Raw genomic sequence first — 21,411 nt, 5'->3', positions numbered from 1 at the left:
CTAGTGCTGCATATACAGATGCACATATTTGTGACCTAGGCTGATGCAGCTGAAAAAAAATGGTAGCTTTTAGTATTTTCAATGGAAACCAGCATAGGCCTATGAAAATGTTAGTCTGACAATCACCAAAATGAAAATGTGTGTCTTGGGTGCCATGGACAATATTGTCTAGGTGCCTGTATCCTCATAACTATTTATAGAAGTAATTGAACTATTGATTATTTTTTCAGACTTTTTTAACCTGCTTTTTTTAGATGATTTGTTCTTGTGACTTAAGTAAGCATCTGACGTGCATGATTATCACTTCAAGCTTAATATTGTAATTTAGGCTTGGGGAAATCGAAAGGGAAATCCATGCTGCTGGTGAAAGAGTGGGGGAGGAGTTGAGAATCATTTACCACTTAGAATTCTGAGTTCACCTCGTAGTTCGTGGCTTTCTAAAAAATAGGCAGTTTCCACAGGTGACAGATTGCTATTGTACTACCAATAAAACTGCTCAATTCCAAAAAACTGGAAAATACTCAAATTGGCTCACTGTAAAATTTGCTATGTGTGCAGCAACAGTGTTTTCCAATTAATCCAGTAAAATTTGGACCTGGGTCAACATACTTAATTGATTGCTGTATTCTGCTCTCCAATAATTGACCAATGTTAAGCCAGTTACAAATATCCTCTGGCTTATTATGATTTTCAGACCTATTTGTAAACTCCCTTTTATTTTGGAAGCTTTTTACCTCCTTAAATAATTGGAAGCATTTGTTTAGGGGAAAGGAAACATCTGTTTTTTGTTGCTCATATCAGTCACTTGATAGACTGTTATGGCACATTTTATATCTCTGTGAATGTATGGCTTATTTTTAAAGGTCTCATTGTTACTCCATGCATCAGCCAACCAGAGGGGTGGGGGATTATTGGTCATGTGGCTGGTTACTCCCTTCCAATGTGCAAGTACAGTTTCTCTTCTATTTTAAAAGCTTCCTTTTTTATGGAGGAACATATAAAGGTACTTTTGCTCTCTTAATCATTACATTTTTAAAAAATCAATATATTGGGGATGGTACACTTTCTCCATTTTAATTTTGGCATATACATTTTATGCTTCAGAATGATTTTCTAGAAGAATAGGGAATTAAGCAAGCTGATTTTTTTGTTCTGAATAATAGCACATATTTTAAGACACGTGATTTACTGTGATTTGGTAAGCGTTGTCTTCTTTAGTAATAGTATATTTGTCAACTTCCTTTGTAGGACATCGGAGCTGGGAAAGGCAAATACTATGCAGTTAATTTTCCAATGAGAGATGGTATAGATGATGAATCATATGGGCAGATATTCAAGCCAGTGAGTATTGTGTAAACCCTATTTGAAAAGCTGACTGGTTGTTGTGAGGTTGAATTTAAGATTTGCTATTTTATATTGTTTATATATAGATCATATCCAAAGTGATGGAGATGTACCAGCCCAGTGCCGTGGTATTGCAGTGTGGAGCAGATTCATTATCTGGTGACAGGTTGGGGTGTTTTAATCTTACTGTCAAAGGTAAACGATAGAGAAAATGCTCACAGATTCACAATAATGCCTGTTAGGTAGAATGCATGGATTTGATTAACTTTTATTTAGGAGAAGGGAGTTTTCATTCTCCAGATCAACCTCTCTCCCTCAAACATATTATTTGATAGTGAAGTTGGCAAGTTAAGTCGGTGGATATTAGTTCTCTTCTGGCCACCAGTCCAATTCACTGCCTGTCGTCATAAATGAGACTGGTAGCCAGAGAGAGAAAGACGATTGTTTTTTCTCTCCCACCCACTTCCATTTACTAAAATTAAGCAACTTGCATTTCCACCTTTTCATAACCATTTCTTCTTTAGATTTTGTGCATTATCTTATTCTTCCTAGTCTCATTTCTTCCTCCCTTTTTTGTTTTGCTATTGTCTCTTTAGTTCCTTTTGGTTTGGAACTCCTTGGGCTTCCCTCATTTTTCCATAGCTGTGCAGCTCAGTTTTAGATTGTGGGGTAATACACCAAATGTATGATTTCTGCAATCTTATGCTGAATTTAAATTTCTGTAATGTACATAGTCTACAACTGTGGGGTCACTTTGTGATGTGACTAGCTATATTTAACTGTGAATACTTTATCAGGTATGCCAAATTAGCTATCTTCTTGAATTGAGAATATTCGTTGCAGCGCTGAATTTTGCTAGTAAACTAAGATGTGCTGTGCCTTACTTGAACATTTGTCCACATTATTAAATTTACCAGAACTCCGTTGATTTTAATAATTAAAAAAAAAGCTTCCTCAATCTCTACAACTAAAATTATATGTTAGTATTAGCAAAATGGGGAGAAGTAATGTTCTTTTGATACTTACTGAATTCTGTCAGTATGCTTTTCTAACGAGAGAAAAAAAGTTATATTGACAACTGTTTCATTATGTTAGTGACTACTGTTACATACTTCAAACTTATTTGAATCATCTCAATTTTCTTTAAGGTGACAATTCTTAAAGGTTTAGCTAGATACATACTTAGGAACACAAGCTCCCTTGAAAGATGTAAGTCTCTTAGATTTGGGGTTCTCAACCTTTTCTTTCTGAGGCCCCCCCAACATGCTATAAAAACTCCAAGGCCCAGCGGAGGATGGGGGAACTCGGGGGTGGGTCGGGGGGGAGAAGGGGGGCTTGGGCATAGGCATAGTTTGACTTCTTTTGGTGGGGTGGGGCAGATCCCGGGTAGGGAATAGCACCTCCAACCCCTGACTCACCTCAGCAGGCCACCCCGCCTATTGGGGCTTCTTGGAGTCGGGGGAGAGCAACCAAAAGTTATAACTCAAACTGGGGGAGCGCAGCTCAAAGAGTTTGAAAACAGCTCAGGGTGCTGGCAGGAGGTAGCTCAGGATGCAGGGAGAGGGGTAGCTGGGAGTGTGTGCAGGCAGGGGGGTTGCTAGGGGCTGTGTGCTGGCAGGGTCCCCCCACTTGTAGTCGCTGCTCCATGAGGACTCTGTCAGCCTTGGAGCTGAGTCCCCCTGCCTGGGTGGCTATTATTGGCTGCACGAGCAGTCAAAGGGAGCTGAGGAGCAGCTACAACCCCAGGAGACAGGGGACTGCCATGGCTGCCCACTCCAGGCACCCGCCAGAGCAGCAGACGCCCTGCACTGCCCAGCTCCAGTTTCCAACCTCCGACCTGGCCAGGGGTTTGGTGGACAGAAGGTGGGTGGGGGATGGAGCTGCCCCTGGAACTGGCTCTCTCTGGGTAAGGTACTGTAGTTTGCGGGGAGGGGCATTGCCCTCCCAACTCCGTCCCTTGGGTTTGGGGCTTCTGCCCAACGGGAGCACTGGGGCTTCAGTCCTGCAGCTCCTGGCTTTAGCCCCGTGGGGAGCACCGAGGTTCGAGCTCTACGGTGGCACTGGATCTCTGGGCTCCAAGATTCAGCTCCTAGCTTCAGCCTTATGAGGGCTCCAGGGCTCAGGGCTTTAGCCCTATGGAGGGCACTGGACTCCTTCCCCCCCAGAAAAAGCTCTGCATCAGACCCCTGATTGAGAACCATTGTCTTAGATGCTTTTGAAAATCCCACCCCAACTGACTTATCTAAGTTCACACACAAAGTTTTTAGGAGAGCTGGAAATTGAGCCCACATCTCCCAATTCCCAGTCCAATACCCTAACCACAAGACTATCCTCAAAGTAATCACTGAGTGAAGGCCAGATCCTGAACTGTGATGTGCTCCATTCTGTGACATACTAGCAGCACTAAAGATCTAGAAAGTAGCTGTTTCTACCTAGATGGAGATTTTGTCCCCATAACTGATGTTCTCTCACTGCCATATGGCTCGTTGGGAATCTAATCAGCTAGTATACTCCAGAGCCACTCAACGACTGCTCTGAAGTGTGCTGGGGTCAATATGGAACCAGGGAGGATCACGTAAGTGCAGCCTGCTCCTTTCTGGCTCCTGCTCTGCGCTGATCCAAGAATCTGGCCCTAGATTTGTCCTTGCATGCCTATATGAGTTATAAAAAAGACAACTTTTTGGAAAAGAGAGAATTGCGAAGGTGTTAATGCGAAGTAGGAGAAAATGTTAAGATGGAAATATTATGCCAGAGGTTCTGTCCATTTCTCATTTACCAATCCTGACACTGTTTTTGTTCAAATGAGATTAATTCAGCTGAGAGCTAAAAGTGCTGTACTGAAGTTTTAATTCTAGCACTCTTTCATTTTAATTAGGTTCATCTGATTTTTTTGACTAGAAATTAATAGTTATTTATTTATTTTTTTTAATTTGCTCTTTAATCTTTTTGGTAGGTCATGCTAAATGTGTGGAGGTTGTAAAAACTTTTAACTTGCCACTGCTGATGCTAGGAGGAGGAGGATATACTATTCGTAATGTTGCTCGATGTTGGACATATGAGACTGCTGTTGCCTTAGACTGTGAAATTCCTAATGGTAAATATTAATTCTGAAATATATTCTTCTGTCTAAACTCTCATAAGAATTGTGAAGTTGCTTTCTATCACATATTATCGGAACCAAATTTACTCTTAAACTTATTAGTCCAGTTCATTATGGATGGGTAGCAAATAAATTTTTCATCACCTAAAATCCAGCATCCCTTAGGAACTTAATGTAGTTCTGGTATGTGCAACTTTGTTTTAATCTCTTAGACCTTGAGTCTGATACTTTGTCAACAGGGGGTATGCATACCCCTGGGGGTATGCAGAGGTCTTCCAGGGAGTACGTCAACTCATCTAGATATCTGCCTAGTTTTACAACAGGCTACATGAAAATCCCAAGTGAAGTCAGTACAAACTAAAATTTCATACAGACTATGAGTTGTTTATACTGCTCTATATACTGTACACTGAAATGTAAGTACTATATTTATTTAATCAATTGATTAATGATATGGTAAAAATAATAGAATCATAGACTTTTAGGTCAGAAGGACTATTGTGATCGTCTAGTCTGACCTCCTGCACAACACAGGCCACAGAATCTCACCCACCCACTCCTGTAACAAACCTCTAACCTCTGTCTGAATTATTGAAGTCCTCCAATCATGGCTTAAAGACTCTGAGGTGCAGAGAATCCTCCAGCAAGTGACCCGTGCCCCATGCTGCAGAGGAAGGCAAAAACCCCCCAGGACCTCTGCCAATGTGCCCTGGAGGAAAATTCCTTCACGACCCCAAATATGGCGATCAGCTAAACCCTGGACGTGTGGGCAAGACTCACCAGCCAGACACCAGAGTTACACTCTGTAGTAACTCGGATCCCACCCGATCTGAAATCCAGTCACAGGCCATTGGGCATATCTACTGCTAATAGTTGAACAGCAATTAATTGCCAAAATTGGGCTATCCCATCGTATCATCCCTTCCATGAACTTATCAAGCTTAGTCTTGAAGCCAGATATGTCTTTTGCCCCCACTGCTTCCCTTGGAAGGCTGTTCCAGAACTTCACTCTTCTGATGGTTAAAAACCTTTGTCTAATTTCAAGTCTAAACTTCCTGATGGCCAGTTTATATCCATTTGTTCATGTGTCCACATTGGTACTGAGCTTAAATAATTCTTCTCCCTCTGTTGTATTTATCCCTCTGATATATTTATAGAGAGCAATCATATCTTCCCTCAGCCTTCTTTTGGTTAGGCTAAACAAGCCAAGCTCTTTGAGTCTCCTTTCATAAGACAAGTTTTCCATTTCTTAGATCATCCTAAGCCCTTCTCTGTACCTGTTCTGGTTTGAATCCATCTTTCTTAAACATGGGAAACCAGAACTGCACATAATATTCCAGATGAGGTCTCACCAGTGCCTTGTGTAACGGCACTAACATCTCCTTATCTCTACTGGAAATACCTCGCCTGATGCATCCCAAGATCACATTAGCTTTTTTCACGGCCATATCATTGGCGGCTCATAGTCATCCTGTGATCAACCAATACTCCGAGGTCCTTCTCCTCCTCTGTTACTTCCAAGTGATGCGTTCCCAGTTTATAAAATGAGAAAGTAAGCAATTTTTCAATAATAGCGTGCTGTGACACTTGTATTTTTATGTCTGATTTTGTAAGCAAGTGGTTTTTAAGTGAAACTTGGGGGTACCCAAGACAAATCAGACTCCTAAAAGGGGTACAGTAATCTGGAAAGGTTGAGAGCCACTGGTGTAAACAAATATGCTGTTTTTCACTTTTGTTAAATGAAGCTACCTTTGACCTTAAACCATAAATGTCTTGATTGCAACTCTTCCATTGTACCCATATTAGGGACTTTACTGTTGGTGTTGATTTTTCATGGAAGGCACTCAGATACTATGGTGATGGGCAGCTGTATAAAACCCTGAGATAGACACCCCAGAAGTTTCAACCGTCTTTACTTGGGCCAGTGTATCTTTCAGACCACATTTGGAATGGCTAATAGTAAAATTTCAGAATTATTTGTTGGCTTGGTCGTTTGCCTTTTTCCTCTGTTTTTGGAAAGTTTTGCTAATTCCAACATTTTTCTTACTAGACATTTTATGCTAAATTCTCTCATCTCTGTTCACTGTCTTCAGTAGAATTACTCTTGACTTAGTTATTCCTGAAAGAAGATTCTGTCCTGTATCTTCTGAAGCCTCCAGGAAACACACTTTACATCCTACTCTTCCTCTGCGTCATCCTCTGTAACTCAAAAACAATTGAAGGAACAGAGTGATTACTGTTTTCTACCTTTTGAGATTTTTTTTGTTCTATTGTCTTGGCGTGTGAAGTGATCCCATTCAGCCAGTATAGGCAGTGCATTCTTCCTTCACGTTGCTCTTAGCTTTTTTTGTTGGTATTTGTAGTCCTCAGGTTCTTTTCACCTCAGATTTTTCTATGCAGGATAATGCTTTTCTAAACGCTGTAATAGTGAATCTTTTTCCTTTCAGTAGAAAAGGTAGTACCTCTACAGAAGATATATGCAACCTTACCCACACTATCGGAAGAGTTAAAGGAATGATCCATGTACACTCAGCTCTGAGGTCCCTTTCACAGATTCTAAGAGGCTAACAAGTCTAAAATGCATCCTATCCACGATCTCTTTCAATCTTGTCCTTAAAAAGACTTGCTTTCTCCCCTCAAGCTTCCCAAACATGCCCCTCTGTCCCCTTTCTACGCAAACAGAAACAATTGATTTCAATGCTTTTCATTCTTAAGTGTTCTGTGTTTCATTCTCTGCTGATTCTCGTTGCCCAGACAACAGTGATTCTTAGGCTGTGGGGTTGTAGTTTCATTGTCTGGCCATGCTGGAAGAAAAACAGAAGACAAGGGATGTGGTTTAATTAGGCTGCAACTTTATTCACTTAAAATATCTGGGAGTACCGAAAAATAAGCTGTACAGTGCAGGTCATAATAATTTTCTTAATCATTTCTGCATAAGCCTCAGCCTGGTCCCAGCTGCCCTCCCTTGTCAGAGGATTAAAGGGGCGAGAGCAGGATGGGGGATTTGGTCCCTGCTGTAACATGTAGGAACTCCAGCCCTGACCTTAGCTCCCTTAATGGATGCTTTCCTTTACATCCTTTTCCACTCCCTTTTATACAAAGATTGTACCCCTTCCATAACAAGTACCTGCACTGGACATGTGCAAGTTATGCTTGGCTACCTCCCCCAACCTCTGGCAGGTTCCTAGATATTCACTGATTCCTTCCTGAATATTGGACAAAAATAAATCTGCCTCCCAATTGGATAGGTGTACCCCATCCTCCCTGAATAACATGGGTGACCAGTAAGATATGTCCAGATGTGGAATAACCAAGGGGGCGTGTTTATGTATGAATTTAGCCACCTTCCTATTTACACTCCTCCTGGTCTTATTCACCCTTGGAGGCTTCACTGCTTCCTATTATGCCCTGCACCCAATACATCAGACCAAATAATCATCACACCGGGGGAAAAATCCTTTGTCTGCCCGAAGCCCCTCTTTGTTCTGTTTATGAAGTCAACCCCCTTATACCATCCTGAATCGTTTTCACAGAGGTGAACAAAAATTACATCTGGTTCCTGCTCCTGGGCTGCCAAAGAGCGTGCAAGGGCCATTGGCTGGTCCCAAGCATGCCCCTCCTTCCATGCCAGCTCAGGATTGACTCGCTACCTAGACCCAGCTGTGATCCTCCAGATGACTCAGAAGCCCTGACTATGCTCCTAGTGTACAATACTGTGCCTGCAGATCTCACTTGGTCTGTTTGCATGATTCTGAAATTGGAAACACAGGAAAACTAGCTCCAATTCTCTGCTTTGGGTCTCACATATGTCCTGTACGCATATGAATGCCATTGTCCAGTTGCCTGAATCACTCTAACCCTAACTGAGCCACAGCTGTCACAGCCCCCATCCAGAATGGGTGGGAATTCAACTTTGTAAGCCCCTTTCTTAAAACTATAACAAATTGGTATATTATGATGGGCCCATGAATAAAGAGGAGCCTGTCTCCAGCTGGTCTCATTGCTATATAATTCCTTCAGTGCTTCTACTAAGCAAATCCTTGCCTCACTACCCTCCTGTAGCATCATGGACTCTCCTTGCCTGCCTAGATCTGTTTTTGAGATCCTCAAGGTTTAGATGACCTTTCATACCTCCCACTGTAATTCCTTCCATTCAAAGCCATTCCTGGAGTATCTCTCACTGACTCAGGCACTAATTTTCTGACTCTAAAAGCTCAGAAAACTACAACCCACCACTAGGAATGCAGCCTTGAACAAGGCCACCTCCTGTCCACTTTTGCATATTTTGTTGAGAACTTGTCCCTTAAGTGTCTGAACATTGACGTCTTGAAATAAGATCAATCACAAAGATTTGGGTATTCCCTAATCCTACTGGCAAATGTAAGGCCTGAGGGGTGACTGGAAATGGTAGATCATGCCAGACCACAGGTTGCCAATGACCCCATGTACCTGAAGTATCTGGTCCTCTGGAATGTGCCATATCATAGACAGGCCCTCTCGCCTCTGAAATAGCACAAAACTGCTAAAATACCTGTCATGAAGACCTAAATGTTTGTGGTACTACCGATTTTCGTACAGCCCCAAGAGCTATCATACACCACAATACCAGAGTGCTATGAGCATCTGTGTGGTTTCCTTGTGGGCTCCCAGTGGCAGGTCCGAAAGTGAGGACAGTGTATCTGCAACACCATTTTCAATCTCAGGTACATGTTTTTCAGCATGTTAAAGTTTAAACACTAGTATAAACCTTTAGCCTCATAACCATGAGCAATGTAGGGGACTGGTGATTGATATGTACCTCTGCCATGTTGCCATTCCACTTTTGGAGAAACAGTTTGTAAAATCCATTCTCCAAAGAGCACTGCCACTGAAATAGAAAAGAATTCAAGGAATGTTATATCCTTTACTATTCCAGTTTGTGTCCAATTGGGGGGCTCTTTATGGGCACAGCACGTGCCTTGGTAAAATATCCTGAAATCTTTTCCTCCCAATCCATCTGAGTGAACCTTTAAATCTGCCCCTATTATCTGTTCCTCCCTCCAAAGAGATACTCTGTTAAAATTACTCAAGCTGTTCCCACACTCCTAAATACTCAGTCATTTTATTAACTTATTAAACAGTTGGCTTTTGATATTATTATGGTGGCCGCTAACAGATGCAAAATGCCTGCCCTGGGGCCACTGCTCAGCATGCAAAGTTAAGATGCCCATTAATAGATTGCAGCTCCCACAGTGTAACCTTCCTAGCTACTCTTGCGTTGACAATCAATCCCAGAAGTTCCCCCACTTATCTTAGGCAAGTCTGCATATACCATAGTCCACACATCTAACTCAGGCCTAAGGTGGGTCAGCTTAGTAGAGGGATACCTCTTTTTTCAGTTCCGGAGGTGCCCCTGGTTTATCAGCCAGGGTCTAGAATGTGGCCAGCAGGCTAGCACACTCCTCAGAATTTGACCTGCCTGCAAACAAAGTTATCTAAGTAGTGTATCACATGCTGTAAATCAGGCCCCCGTCCAATCACCGATTCCAACATTGTGCTGAAATTTTTCAAATGCCAAGCATGGAACATCCCATGGGGAGCTACTTACCAAAATAAAACTTACTCTCAGAACAAAACAGAAAAGGTGCATCTTTCCCTTTGGAACTAGTAGCAGTAGAAAAGATGACTTCATGTCAGTTTGCTGACAGCAACACCTGGGCCGCAAGTCCTAACCATCTGCACAGCCTCATCATAGGGAAATAGTGTACTAAACATAATCTGTCACTTCATTAACTGAATTGCCCTATGGATGTGACAGGTGATGAAACAAGTGATATTCTCTGGGTACCTTCTTGGGAACCAAGCCCAGGGGAAGACCTTAAGGGTTTCTCAGATAAATGAATGAATGGCCCTGCAACTCTTAAACTTATTTCCTTTGTGGTCTTTTTCTTTACCATGTGACCCAACTTATTTGTTGACTTCAAATTTTTGGACGTTACATGACTTCTTAGCCCATATATGGAATGTTAAACAGAAAATACTCTTCCATCTGTCCTGTTAGGGTAGTCCCCAAGGAGAGTACCGTTAATGCTTTAAGCTTAACTGGAAACAAAGCTTTTTCCATCACCCCACTGTCAGCTGCTCTGCTCTTTTTTCCTGGTCCACCACCTCTGCCCTCTGTTCCTGGACCCAGAGGTATGTAAGGCGAGCCAGATTTACCCCCAGTCTTTTGCCATACAGGGGATTTCCCTGTAACTTATACCAGTTGCAGGCCTTGGGTGCTCTGAAGCACATCTTGCAAGCACATCTACTTTTGCAGATGTTCCAAAAACAACTGTTTTCATTAAGTGCCTAGCAAATGTTATTACGAGGCTAGGGTCTCTGTTGGGCTTTCAGAGGACTAAATAGGCCACTGTCAGTTTGAACACCTGTCCTCTGTGGTGTCATCCCCTCTAACCACAGTGTATGATGTGGTATGTCCAACCAGATTCCTGTCTGCATTGCAGCCCTCAGTCCAAGCTCCTCATCCCAGTTAAAACAAGCTATACCTCCAAATATATTAAATGCCTTTCACATTAAGTCCATATATTTGAACAACACTGGGCTTTTTCCAGATATGTCTCCAAAATAACATCTGCATAGATTAAAAAAGCGACTTCCCAATTTTCCCAGGTACTAGCTGTCCCTTGGTCATTCAGATTTCTCATTGCCATGCTTGTCCTGTTCCAGCTTACTTTCTGTCAGAGCTTCTCTGTTCAGCAGTAATGATGTCAGTATATTCATCCCTCAGTATCTTTTCTTTAGTAGTGCAGAGATTAACTTCCATGAGGTCCAACACTCCTGCATAATCATACTCTAGGCTAACTACTGTGGAATCCTCAATGTCCTGAGGCCACCTGGATACCTCTGGATGCTGTTCCTAGCCGATGAATTTGCATTCCCTGTCGGGGGGTTGGGAGGAGGTTGTATTTTGCATGCCCCCACTCCCCCACATTAATGACTCCTACCGCATTGTATGGGGTGTGCACTGTCTGATTATCTTCTGTATCCCAAACCATAACCTATGCTGGGTGACTGAGACGACCTCTACCAGAAGCCCCCAACTTCTGTAACAATGAAGTTAACCTGCAACAGTTGTGTAAAGCAGTTGACCTCTGCTGTAAACATGTTTACACTGGACCCAGCCCCCCAAAGAGCAGATATCTTCCCTCCTCTGTCCCCCTTCTGAGCCTTGTGGCTAAATCTGCTGTTCCACTTATTTCAGTAGTTCCTGCTGCCAGCCTGATATCTGGAATCCATCTGAGGGGTTCTTTACCCAAAGCTTTCTTCCAAGAGTCTGTCTCTAGGATTTGATTCTCATGAAGCAATCAAGAGCATTGGGAGATAGCACACTGCTTCATCCCTAAAGAGGTCTCTTATGTACTTACCATAGTTTATATAAGAAAATGTGACCATTGTATATAGCAAATAGAATGCATCATACTTCCTTGGTATTCAAGACTTCACCTGCTTCTACAGAGGTGCATGGGCAATATATTCTCAAGAATATGAATTAAATTACCCATCAGGAGACATTTTAGTTTTCATAGTAAACCATTCCCTGTTACTGATGCTGTGGGTTGATACCCAGGTTAATCAAGTTGTGATCTTATGAGCAGAAAAATCTCTGGTATGTGCTTGGTTGAGAGCACTCTCTGATATAGGCCTTTCAGGTTTGACTTCAACTATAGTGAAGATGGCAAATGGCAAGTTGTCCTCAGTCAATCACCTTTTTCCTCCCAACAATGGGAATCTTAGGCATTTTGTCTGTAAAATATTACCTCATGTTGCAGTGTTCCAGTATTTGTTTCCTATTTTATGGCTAAAGAAATCAAATCTCATTTTGTCCATTGAGATTTCCTATATTGCATTCACTGGGATTGAAATCATTCTCTGCTGAGTCTCATTTCCCAGATACCAATTTTTCTTATGCCTGGGATGCAGATTGAATCTCAGGGATTCTCCACCAGCAAACTTTAGTTCATCCTTCATCTTTGTTGAGCAACTTGAAGGGAAAACACCATATAGTGGTTTTCTACTATACTTAAAAGCATTATCTAATATCTGAAGTTTGCCAGTATGTTATTTAAAGTCCTGTTATGCAGCCTGAGTTGTATAAAAAGCTGCCTAAAAACGAGCTTTTTAGGTGGCTGAAATCTTTTTTTTTTTTTTTTTAAGAGTTGCCATACAATGACTACTTTGAGTATTTCGGACCAGACTTCAAACTGCACATTAGTCCATCAAATATGACAAACCAGAACACACCAGAGTATATGGAAAAGATCAAGTAAGTAGATGTTCCCTTCTTTGAGAATGGAAAGTCTGAAAATCATAGTCTTTTGTTGGTGGAAATACTTCATAAATTTCCTACCTAATCAAATCTCATCTTTATCAACTTTTATTTATATGGTGTATTGCTTTAGGATTGCAGTGATGGTGGTTTTAATGACTTAGGGGAAAATAGATTTGATTTGCCTTCTTTTTGAAGCATAGATTCAGTTTAAAGTCAAAGTAGTGTGAGTAGTCTTTGCCAATAAGATAGTGATTTTTTTAAATCATTAGTCTTAATTGTTTTTGACAAGACTTGTGCCAGCACAAAACACAGGTTGCAGACACTCCTGAGAACTACCTTCAGATGCTATTGCCCTCTACTTCTGGTGCAGAGCTGTCTTATTTCCATTAACATGAGACCTTTCATGCTTGAACATAGAGGGAAGACTTGCTATGAAAGGTTTAAAAATGTAGGAAAAGCTTATCTGCCATGACCTGAATTCAGGGTTCTCTTTCTGTGACGTCAAACACCTGTAAGCAGAGTAAAGTAGAACTGCTTTAGGAATTTGTAATGTCCATTTTAGCAGAGGAAACCCAGAAAACTGAATTAGTCACAGAATAGGAAGAGAAATATTTTCAAATATTATCCTAAAATGTATTTGTAATTTTAAGTCTCGCCACGTTCTGCAAATCATTTGGGATGTTAAAAGTAGTTGTAAAGCACCGTAGGTCACTGCTAAAGGCTTATGTTTGTATTCATAGGAAATATCCAGCATTTTATTCTGAGTAACAAACCTGCAGAAGTGTCTTTTTGTGTCATTCAAATAATTCATTACGTGTAAGGACTTATGAGTATCACTAATGTTTTGTTCTTAATTCAGCAATTGTGGCAAAACAATTTAAATATCTGTAAGAATGAAAAAGTCACTTCCATTCTGTATAAGAAATCAGTAAGTGTTGATTTCCTTCTTGAAATATAGTTGAGCTAAACTTTTTGTGTACATTGTTGGGACCAACTAACAAATGTGGGCATGAGAACATGTTTCTTATGACCGCTCCACGGAGCAGGTGGTTATAATGTTTAGTTGTGATGTAGCAGAATGTTAACATCTGAAATCTGTCTGGTCATGACTGTAGTTTTAAGCATTAAACTTTTGTGTAAAATAACATCCTTTGTTGCCATTAGTAAACAGCATGGTATGAATTTACCACTTTTCTGGCCAGCCTGTAATAAGTGGAGCCTTGCTCCCCTCTTAAAAGAGAAATCTCACTCTTTAGAATAGAACTGGTTTAACCAGAAGAACTATAGAAAAATGTCAACTTTAAAATTGTTACATTTATGATTAGATATCCAGAAACTGCAGGAAAGGCTACATCTCTCCCTATATTTAACAACTTTTCGATCGGCTACTTCACTTGCAGACAGCGTTTATTTGAGAACTTGCGTATGTTGCCTCATGCACCTGGAGTACAGATGCAAGCCATTCCCGAGGATGCTGTTCATGAAGACAGTGGAGATGAGGATGGAGAAGATCCAGACAAACGCATTTCTAGTAGGAAATGTTATCTTTGGGTGTCCTGTTAGAATATGCCCCCGGAGTAAGGCCACTTTAAACATAATGGGCCAGATCCTCACCTCTGATTATCTGTTTTCTGCCACTCCAGTTGAAAGATCCTGCTCATAGAGACTTCCTTCCAGTAGCTGAATGGGGAGGACATGGCCAGGACAGCGTGTTTCTATTGTCTGGCACTCCCCAGATGATGACATGTGACCCTTTGGGCCTGTAGGTACCTGGTTACAAGTTGAGCTCAATAGACTGTTCTGATATATGCCAGAGTCTAGTCTAACCTGGCTTCTAGCTGGATCAACAATCTGGAGCATCGAGGAGGCTCCCTTTCATTCTAAATTTGCCACAAGAGCAGTTTGGCCAGGCTGGGAAATCTGGCCCAGAACAACAGCAAACCCAAAGGGAACATGGGTTACAGCCTCTTAAAATTTTGAATGTCATGTACCTTCAGAAACAGTATTAAGTAAAAAGAAAAGGAGTACTTGTGGCACCTTAGAGACAGTCTCTAAGGTACCACAAGTCCTCCTTTTCTTTTTGCGAATACAGACTAGCACGGCTGCTACTCTGAAACCTGTATTATTAAGTGAATCAATATAGCTCCTGTAATGAAATGAGAGAGAATTTTTCAAAAATCTAAAAAGAATTCTTGGATACTTGGTAGATATGAGATGGGTGGTCAGAGCACTTTCTGAATTAATCACAGCAGGTTTTAACTTGTTTTTTATTATAAGGTTTAAGTTGTATGGATCATATGATTGTAAGGATTGATATTTATTATTTCTAAACCATACCTAAGAGACAACTGCTTCATTTAACCTTCCATGATATCAGTAGTGGTAGTTTCACAGCTGCTTCTTGTCATCTTAATCTGTTGCCTAGTCAGAACACTTTTCCCTGCTGCCATTAATCATCTTGCTTCTGAATTTGTTCAGTACTTACTAAGCAATACCAAATAAATGGATTTTCACTTGTTTTTGTAACATTTCTTTATAATTATGTTTTAAGAGGTAACCCCAGGGTATCCGCAAATGTTTTGGCCATAGTTCTCTTTTCCCTTGATTAGAGGGCAAATTGCTGCTGGTCTCCTAACCAGTTGCTGAAAACCAGTTTCACACGAATTTCTTTTTGAAAGATCTGTTGTAGTAAAACTTTCTCCTTCTGCTTGCCCTGAGTTCCTTTAATCTTTCTTTTTAATTTTAAATACTAGTTCGAGCGTCTGATAAGCGGATAGCCTGTGATGAAGAATTCTCTGATTCTGAGGATGAAGGGGAGGGTGGACGACGAAATGTTGCAGATCATAAGAAAGGAGCAAAGAAAGCCAGAATAGAAGAAGACAAGAAAGAGACTGAGGACAAAAAAACTGGTAAGAGCATAATGCTGTTTATTATTGTTCTCCCTTCCAACCCATTATAGCAGTGTTTCCCAAACTTGGGACACGGCTTGTTCAGGGAAAGCCCCTGGCGGGCTGGGCCGGTTTGTTTACCTGTTGCGTCCGCAGGTTCGGCCGATTGCGGCTTCCACTGGCTGCGGTTCGCTGCTCCAGGCCAATGGGGGCCGTGGGAAGCGGCGGCTGGTACATCTCTTGGCCTGCGCCGCATCCTGCAGCCCCCATTGGCCTGCAGTGGCGGACCGCAGCCAGGAGCTTTCCCCGAACAAGCAGCGTCCCAAGTTTTGGAAACACTGCATTATAGGATTGCACCTTTCTTAAAAGTGAATTTTGTTAACAGTAAGATACCCTACAACCATTAGCACAAAGAGTTAATGTGCTGTTGAAACATTCATTCTCCTTCGAGTGTTTCCACATGTCGATTCCATTCTAGGTGTGGGCACGGCTGTGAGAGATTTTTGCCTTAGCGGTACCCGTAGGGCCAGCTGCGGCGCCCTCTAAATCATGCTCCGCCCCTATGCCCCCTCAGTTCCATCTTACTGCCTGTGGTGGTCAGAGTACCTTTATTGCTTAGCAAGAGCTAGCAGTTTCTCTTCCTTGGACTTAGGGCCTTTGTACATAGTTTGCATATAGTAGTGTTATGTAGTCGTTAAGTGTTTAGGGTCCCAGCGGGGACTTTGCCCCAGTCTCACGGGGTTAAGTCCTGCTCGGATTGCAACAGGCCTATATCTGTGAGTGACCCTTAAGTGCTTGGAGGAGTCACATGTTAAGGAGCAGTGCTGGATCTGAAAAAACTTTTGGCCTGCAACCAAAAAGAGAGGGATGTCTGCCTCAGGGCTCTCCAGATGGAGTCTTCCCTCTGCCCAGCTTCCGAGCCTTCTAGGCAGGTCACACCGAGGGCTGCGGTCTCTGTGCGCAGCGCACCACCAGCACCTGGCTCCTTCCAGCACCATTTGCTGGTTCCGAAGAAGAAGGCAAAGAAGCACTCCCTGGCACCAAGCAAGAAGGCCCAGGAATCATCTATCAAAGGACCCAGTCCTGCCTGCCAGGCTACTCTGGAGCAATGCGAATGTGCCTGCCTGGCTGGGGCTCCCAGCCCCCTTAAAGGTCCACCACCGACTCCAAGGAGTGTATGGGATCCACACCCATGCCTGCATTGTCGTAATCCCAGGCTCCCCAGGCGCAGAGAGAGTACAGGTCTCCACCTGCTCCAATGACAACCTTGGTGCCGCAGGACCTAGCTAAGACTCCCCAGAAGGGCAAGCCCACCATTAAGACCTGTCAGTGGACAGGGGAATACTGCCGGTTGCCAGACAGAAAACACTGATCTTTGTCGTCGTGTCGAGAATCCAAGGGCAGGTCCCAGTCACATCGTCTGTGTCCCAGGCTGGCATCCAGATCCCCTCGATGCTACTCACCACACGGGGTTGTCGCTCCCCCTATTATTCCTGGGCACTGCTCACTCTCTTGCTGGTCTCCCTGGCACCGGTATCACTGTCCCTGGTATGGTTACCAGTCAGTTACGCCTAGTCAACGATCACCAGTAGCCACGACCTGTAAGCAAATATAGCTGTCGATGGCACCTCCCTGGTCTCTGGAAGGTGGTATGTCCGGTACAGAGGGCCAGTTCAGCCCATCACCCAGGTCCCATTGGTGTCATTGGGCACAAGCCCGCTCCCTCATCTGCGGCTCTGCAGTCACAGCATGGCCAGTGGCCAGCACAGTGGCAGTATTGGAGAACGTGGGGCATTCCGGTTGTGACGATGCCCCCTTCACAGCACTTCTTGGTGGCCACATCGGAGCATCAGTCAGCAGCCGCATCGGGCCCGGTACTGGACGCGCATTCCGAGATCGGGACGGAGGAACCAGTGCCCAATCCTAAGCCTCCTTCTCCGACGATGGTCAAGACCCCAGCATCTCCACCAGCAGTCCAGTCTTCCTTGTCATCCCTGGACAATGCTGTCACAGGACCTTCCAGAGCTAGCCTGCTGGATGACTTTCAGGAGCATCAAGCCTTTCTTCTTCGAGTGCTGTCCCTGTGGGTGCGCGTTTGTGTATTTGTGCTCATAGTTGGAGACTTTTGGTAGCAGTTCCCAGTTGGGTCGCACATGTGTGGTCCCTGCCTCGCACTGCTGCAGGCAGTTAACCGATGCTGTGCGACCAACCTCCTCTCAGTTCTTTCTCTACTGCCCTTGGCTTCGAGTAGGAGCAATCAGCAGCGCCTCGCTACTTTGCAGTTACTTAGTTTCATTGTTAACATAGACAGCACTAAACCATCCCATAAATCACCCGTACTGTTTCTATCCATCACCGAATGCTCCAAAAGGAGCACCATCTCTAAACAAAGACTTCTCAAGTAGATCCATAATCGCACAAAACTCTGTCATCGGTGCGCCTGCCAGTCCCTCATGGGGATTTCACTCACATCCCACTAGAGCCTTATCAGACTCCCACGGCTTCCCTGCACAATGTACCTATCACGAACATTTGTAGAGTTGCTACATGGACCTCTGTTGTACCAATAAATTAAAAACCAGCAGGTTCTTATTAAAGGGAAAAAGGCAAAATACCACATTTATTGTGAATACAGAAAGAATCATAGTAAGCAGTTAGTTATAACATTCCATTCAATCTCATATTTATTCACACATTCATACACACACGCACACACACACACAGAGAGAGAGAGAGAGGTTCTGCAAGGTTGTTATAGTTACCAGCCTTAGAGTTGCTCATGCCAAGCCACTGGCCAGGTGGCCTGGGCATGAGGAGGGAGCAGGGCCTTGTCAGATGCTCATCTGATGCTCCTGGAAGTTGGTTTGCAGAGTCAGACCCCCCCAAAGTTCTCACTTTCTAGAGTCCATTTTTATAGGAATTTCTTCCTATGCCAGTCTGTGGGAATTGCTTCATCATGCTGTTGCTGAATCGATCAGCAGATGGCACATTCCTGACGGCTCCGTGCTGCCAGATGTTATCTTGTTCTTTGGTTCTCCCATTCTTGAGGCTGTTGGGTGGATTCCCGTCTGCCCTCCGGGGGTCCTCTGGTTATTTCCACTTGACGCCTTCTTCAGCCGATGGACACTGAATTCTTAGGCTGGCACCTCCCTGATCATTCAGTTATTATCCACACCAAGCATCCATCCACATACATCCTCTATCTCTGTTTTAATCACAATTATTAACAAAGCAAGATGAATACAACAAAAGGGCAGGGAGTCTCTGGATGCTTTTCTATTGTTACAAAGTATTGCTTTGAGTCTCTCTCTGTGTGAGTAGTTGTTGTTACAAAGAATTGCTTTGAGAACAGACTCTGTCTTAGAATGTACTAACACAATTAGCAGCTTGCAAGTTTCACGCAGAGAGGGAGAGAAACAGTACCAAAAACCAAGAGACCTCTTAATTAGTAATACCCTGGAATTTAAACTATGGGGAATCAAACTCATTTGTGATTTTAATACAGAACTTCTTTAATATGATCCAACATAATCCCCCTTTTGACGCTAAGATTTATAATCGTCAGTTTCGCTTTCTATGTAGCCTATTCAAAAGAAGGTACTGTGAGGCAGTTTCAGTTTGATTCCAATTCATCCCACATACATGATCCTAGTGATGTATCTTTACTACAAGGTTCTGGGGCAACAGGCAAGGTGAGGCACACCCACTTTTGAGGAGTCCATTCGGTACAACCTCTAGTGTCCAATAGCTTCCCTCCCTCCCAGCCCACTGGCTCGAGGTCCAGGGTAGCCTGAAGGATCCCATGTGTAATATGGGGAGTGGGCTAACCTTCAATACCTTTGCCTCCAGGGACTGTTGGTGTGCAATTTTGAGAACAATTTCTCCCATTAACAAGTCTGGTTTTACAATACTGGAAACCTATTGCATTCATTCATATTGATAAGTGTCGAACAATGATCTTTCTTTGTTTTAACAAATGCATCAAACCCTTAATATTTCCCAATATGACCCAGAACATTTTGTGTTCCAAAGTAGCTAGGGCAAGTATCTGCATTTCAGTGCATCCCATAGCTATGGCTGTGTAGTTTCCTATTTCTAATTTTTTTTTCTTATGCATAAGCCATGTGGTAGTATTAAGCCATTACCAAAGATTCCATTGGCCTTTTAGGTTACCCAGACCAATTTGGACCAAGTCTACATTGGCATGTACTTGTTTTTGTGTCAGGCTGTCCTGTAGCTGGGACAGAGAGTTTAATTTATTTTTAATTACTTGCAGGTCTTGTGTATTTTTTTTTTTAAACACACAACAGTGCTAGCACAAGACAAAACACAAGACAAAACACAGAACACAAAACACAGTTTCTATTGTGACAGTAGATTCATGGTATTGGGTTGCTTTTCAGCTGGCATCAGCCTTTCCTGATTTTCTGAAAGACAAAAAGAACATGTTTCTACCCCTTTTGGGGTGGCAGATTATTGCTTAAAATATTTCTTTTACAAATACCCTTGCTGATTGCAGGCAAAACGGAGGAATTGCCCCCACATTTTCCTGTTTTTGTTCTATAGGCAGGCCAGGTTTCAATAGCTTCTATCTTCTAAGGGTTATGGGGAAATTATCCCACTGTTTAGTCATTAAATCCCTGAGGTGGGGTACCTCAGTTTTCCTCCTTATACAGCAAACCAAGTTTATAATGTTTTTCCTGCTGTGTTAAGCTTTAAGTTTATTTACAGGTAATAGCTGAGAAGCATCATTACCATATGACCTTAAAAGATTTTTCCAAAAATCATACACACTATACGTTGTTACAGGGGTACTTGTTATCATTAAATTTATTAAAATTATCTTGTGATACCATGCCTCTTATTTAGACAGTTTGTTTGCTGACCAGGTATGTTCTTTATCTGCAGCTCCTTTGTGCTGCTAGTTCTTTCCTTCATTTATCATTTAGGTAATTTGCATTTTCACAGACGCTTCCTGCTTGCTTTTGGATTTAAAGCCATCAGCAGCTCAGAGACTCTATCTTAAAAGGGACACAATCAACTTTCACCAGAGTTTTGATTACTTTTAATCAACTTCTGCTTCCAAAACACACAGCAATCTGAAAAAGAAAACCCAACCTATTGTGGCTCCCTTTGGAGCCCTAATAGCATTTTAATTAAGTAGCATGGTATGTTTGCATTTCTTTTGCCCCTTCTACAATATACCCTGCACATGTTCTGGGGCAAATGCACATTCCTTCCATAGTTTAACTTTTATAACATTATCCATATCCATTTTTACATAAGGTGTAACTATTTCTTTTTTTTTTTGCTTACAGCGTTTTCATGTACCTTTATCAAAGTGACAATCTGATTACTCAGCCATTTTAAGACTCAGTGTTTCTAACATTGCTTCTTTTTGTTTTGTGCACCTCACCCCTGCTGTTGCTTCAGAGGGGCACTGTCTTTTTTTTTAATTTTTTTATTTATTTCCTACAACTGCCATCTGCTATTTTGTTACAAAAACAAACAAACAAAAAGAATCCAGAATTTTTTTTCTATTCTCCTGATTTTGACTGCCCTGCTGCAGCCACAACTTATAAACATTTTCAATTTTGTAAAGCATTGAGTTACCTTTTAAGGGTTAAATGCCAAATCCCAAAGCTAAACAACACTAATCACCTGTGTCTAGCAAAAAGGTCTGTCAGTTTTGCAACTTTGAATTAAAGAGTCAAATGGATTTTTAGTGGCATTATTTAAAACAAAACCAATTGGTCCTTAGAACTTTA

The 21,411-nt window shown here is 42.4% G+C and overlaps 1 protein-coding gene across 3 annotated transcripts in view; it reads left to right on the top strand.

Annotated features, from left to right (window-relative positions):
* HDAC2 (histone deacetylase 2) overlaps positions 1–21,411 on the top strand; it is a 60,602-nt gene that overhangs the window by 31,358 nt on the left and 7,833 nt on the right. For all 3 annotated transcript variants that reach the window (XM_077812967.1, XM_077812968.1, XM_077812969.1), the window contains 6 exons: positions 1,249–1,341; positions 1,431–1,539; positions 4,298–4,438; positions 12,641–12,749; positions 14,156–14,286; positions 15,509–15,664. In XM_077812967.1, the coding sequence (XP_077669093.1) occupies positions 1,249–1,341; positions 1,431–1,539; positions 4,298–4,438; positions 12,641–12,749; positions 14,156–14,286; positions 15,509–15,664 (739 nt within the window). The remainder of the gene's footprint in view (positions 1–1,248; positions 1,342–1,430; positions 1,540–4,297; positions 4,439–12,640; positions 12,750–14,155; positions 14,287–15,508; positions 15,665–21,411) is intronic.

Source organism: Eretmochelys imbricata, chromosome 3 (genome assembly GCF_965152235.1).
Source record: "Eretmochelys imbricata isolate rEreImb1 chromosome 3, rEreImb1.hap1, whole genome shotgun sequence".
In the NCBI taxonomy this organism is placed as follows: Eukaryota; Metazoa; Chordata; order Testudines; family Cheloniidae; genus Eretmochelys; species Eretmochelys imbricata.
Note: the sequence above shows the minus strand (reverse complement) of the source record. Positions and strands in the feature narration are given on the sequence as shown.